Source organism: Morone saxatilis, unplaced genomic scaffold, assembly GCF_004916995.1.
Source record: "Morone saxatilis isolate NCDOM2014 unplaced genomic scaffold, NCSU_SB_2.0 Contig19, whole genome shotgun sequence".
Lineage (NCBI taxonomy): Eukaryota > Metazoa > Chordata > Actinopteri > Moronidae > Morone > Morone saxatilis.
Window position 1 is genome coordinate 20,765,026 of NW_023339751.1, and position 3,215 is coordinate 20,768,240.

Genomic DNA, 3,215 nt, shown 5'->3' on the forward strand with positions numbered 1-3,215 from the left:
CAAAATTTTAAAACTTTTCATAAAAGATATCAGATACACATTGTTCCAAGCAGACTATTTGTATAAAAGTTGTAATACATGTCTGGAGGGGATATTTAAGGTCTGGTTAAATGTAAGCTAAAACTATTTGGGTGAGGTTAGGAAAAGATTGTAACCATAATTAGTGGAAGATTGGATCACATGCTTTGTTCATTCAACCATCCACCCTGACACCCTCCCTATAGATTTTGTGGTGATACAAGAATAACATGTTAGTCCTATGCTCAAGTCTGGTATTAAGATATTTTTCTATCAACATGGCCGCTCTGCTGTCAGTTCCCATTATGCAAAATGATTTAGAATTTACAAACACATAACGCGTATGATCCATATTATGTATTTTACATGTAACAAACAAGCATACTCATTTTAGACCTGTAGTTTTATGTAGAAATGTGTAGAGCAATGTCATATAATCATATCATTTATAGGAAGGTTTCCTGTTCCTGTCACATTTCAGACTTTTCTATCCAAAGGACTGTACTAGGTGGTTGGAGACTCTTGCAATAAACAACAGTAACACAACACTGTGAAGAATATTTAGTAGGCACTGGGTTTTTTTTTTTTTTTAAGTCAATGTCCAAACTTCTCGGATTTGGACTTGTCTCTGACTTGACTCAAGTGGCCCGCCTTTGCTTCTTAGAGAGGACATTATTCACATAAACCACAAGGAAAATGTAAATTGTTTCAATAATTTAACAGAAGATGCTGTTGTTTTCCTAAAAAGAACAGTTGACCATCAGCACAGACTTTACATTTTTGCACAGCTTGTGATTTTTATCCATCCAGTGTGGTGTGTAATTTGCATTAAAGCCTTTAGGGGGCACTTGTATCCAGATCTATACACTTTCCCTTTAATACGCACAACCCCTGTGTAATACCTGTTCCTGTTACACAACTTTAAAAGTAAATCTCACCAATGATGAAACACAGGGTTGCTGCGATTGGCATTACGGCCCAGATCAGTCCCATGGAGGGGTTGTACACTGCCTCTGCTGTGCCCACGATGAATCCACCTCCAACCCACGTGGCTGTATCACACACACACACACACAGATTCACTTACAAGCAGAGAACAGTAGCTGGTTGGTTGGCAGCTGCTTGTGCCAAACCTGCACGTCTGTAACTTGATAACAGGAACTAGTCTGTCTACTGTAACTTTATTAAATTTAAATAGGAATTTACTGTACATTTAATGGCCAATTATTTTAGAATGTCCATGTCCTTAAAGTGGTTCCACGATGTGAGCTGAAACAAGTGAGTCATTATTATAAAATAAAAAAGTGGACACCCTTAAGAATAATGCAGAGTTTCAAAAAATGTACTGACACATTTCCTGCTATATTCTATATCATTGACTCAGCTTATTTTAAACCATTTTAACTTCCTCTTTTTTGTAGGTTCCTCCTCTATACAGTTTCTATTGGTTTTGTCCCATGCATGAAAAAAAACAAAGACGATTCAAATCAGTTACTATTGGCCGATTAAAAATATATATTTACAGAATTTCTAGCAGCCCTAAAATTGAAAGTTGTCTCGTTAGGACCCATCAGGCTGCTTAGTTGTCGCTGAAGTAATGTGAAACTGCATTGCACGTGTTGTTTTCTCCTGTTTTATTATATGTTTTATTTTATTATTATTCGAATGATTGACATTATTATCATCCTCATTATCATCATTAGGCTATTATAACAACAGCAAGATTTTAAGACTCAACAAGAGAGATCGATTTAATGTTACATCATTTAGATCGCAGGGACACACAGGCAAACTGTTGAGAGGCACAATATCGTCAGTAAAACACTACCAGAAGCAGAGGATCTTATCAAAAAATGAAAGAGCAAGATGAATCCATGTTGTCCTGTTCCTTTAGCGCAGTTACTCGCCTGTCATGGTGAAGATGCCGACCACCAGGTTGATGCCCCGGTTGCCCAGCAGCGCCATCTCCGTCTTATCCCCATGGCCCTTCTTGGCTTCCCTTTTGGACTTGATGGAAGCCCATATGCCGATGCCGAGGACCAGCAGGTAGAAGAACAGCATTACAGCCACTCCGGGGATGTTGAGAGCCATGATGGAGCTGCAGGATTGCAACTAAAGGAGCGAGCGTCTGTCGGGATGGATGATACAGCATATCCCTCCCTGTTGCTGCATGAAGACTCATGGAGGAAATGATCTGAAGCGCAGTGGAGGCGCATGGAACTGCACATAACCCGCAGCAGTCAACCGTCAAGGTGAAACACCATATGCCAGCATTCCGTTTATATATAGCCTACAGCGTATATGTGTGTGTTTAAATGGACAAGAATAATATTTTGCAATATGCAACACAATATTTGAATGCTGTCAAATTCCGCTTTTTATAGGAGGCCTATGTGGCTGGCTTTTTTTTTTCCAGGGACTATATAGCACAGTAGTTTTCATGTTTATTGACGGGGTCGCCATTTCTGACCTCTAATTGGGATTCACTGGAAGCATGCACCGTGAAATACAACATTACTGTTTTGGGTTATATCCCATTTCCTACTGCTGCTGCTTCACAATAAAGTCAGAGGAAAGGCAATGTGTTTTTCACCAAGGTTAGTCCTAAAATACGGCCTGCCTCCTTATATACAACCATCTGTTAACTGTAGTGGGAATTATGGAGAAATAATGATAATAAATGATGGTACAATACACAGTTGTCTTTAGTCTATTTAATAAAGCAGGATAATAAAAGACTAACAGCCAGTTTATCTCCAGCTGAGTGTAAATTGAAGGTCTGACCCAGAGGTGCCGAAGCAGTCAGTTTTTGTAATTTTGGGAATACATGTTCAGGGTCATCTCAGCCTTGAGCTCAGGAAGAGAGAAAAAGGAGTGTCACAGGTAAATGTTGGTTAATCTTTTCGTAAGCAGCAAAGCAAGTTTCTCACACACAAATTTATCTAATGTATCATACATCAGTGTTATTCAGGTCATAGGTGTACTGAGAACAACAACTCATTGGCTCATAGTCAAATGCACAATAATACATGATTATAGAAAACTTAAAAGAAATGATACATTTTGATTCAACATTATCAAGTGACCGAATTTAGGATAACTGAACAAACTGTCCACCAATGAGATTCAGTTGAGAGCTTTGGAAAAAGATAGTAGACACTTAACCTACTTATTTATTTAATTGCTTTATTTATTAT

At 38.4% G+C, this 3,215-nt stretch overlaps 1 protein-coding gene across 1 annotated transcript in view; it reads right to left on the minus strand.

Annotated features, from left to right (window-relative positions):
• Positions 1-2,661, minus strand: part of LOC118329424 (high-affinity choline transporter 1-like) — a 15,729-nt gene extending 13,068 nt beyond the window's left edge. The window contains exons 1-2 of the mRNA XM_035663593.1: positions 1,926-2,661; positions 957-1,070 (exon numbers count right to left, since the gene is read on the minus strand). Of these exons, the coding sequence (XP_035519486.1) occupies positions 957-1,070; positions 1,926-2,109 (298 nt within the window). The 5' untranslated portion in view covers positions 2,110-2,661. The remainder of the gene's footprint in view (positions 1-956; positions 1,071-1,925) is intronic.
• Positions 2,662-3,215: the final 554 nt, after the last annotated feature.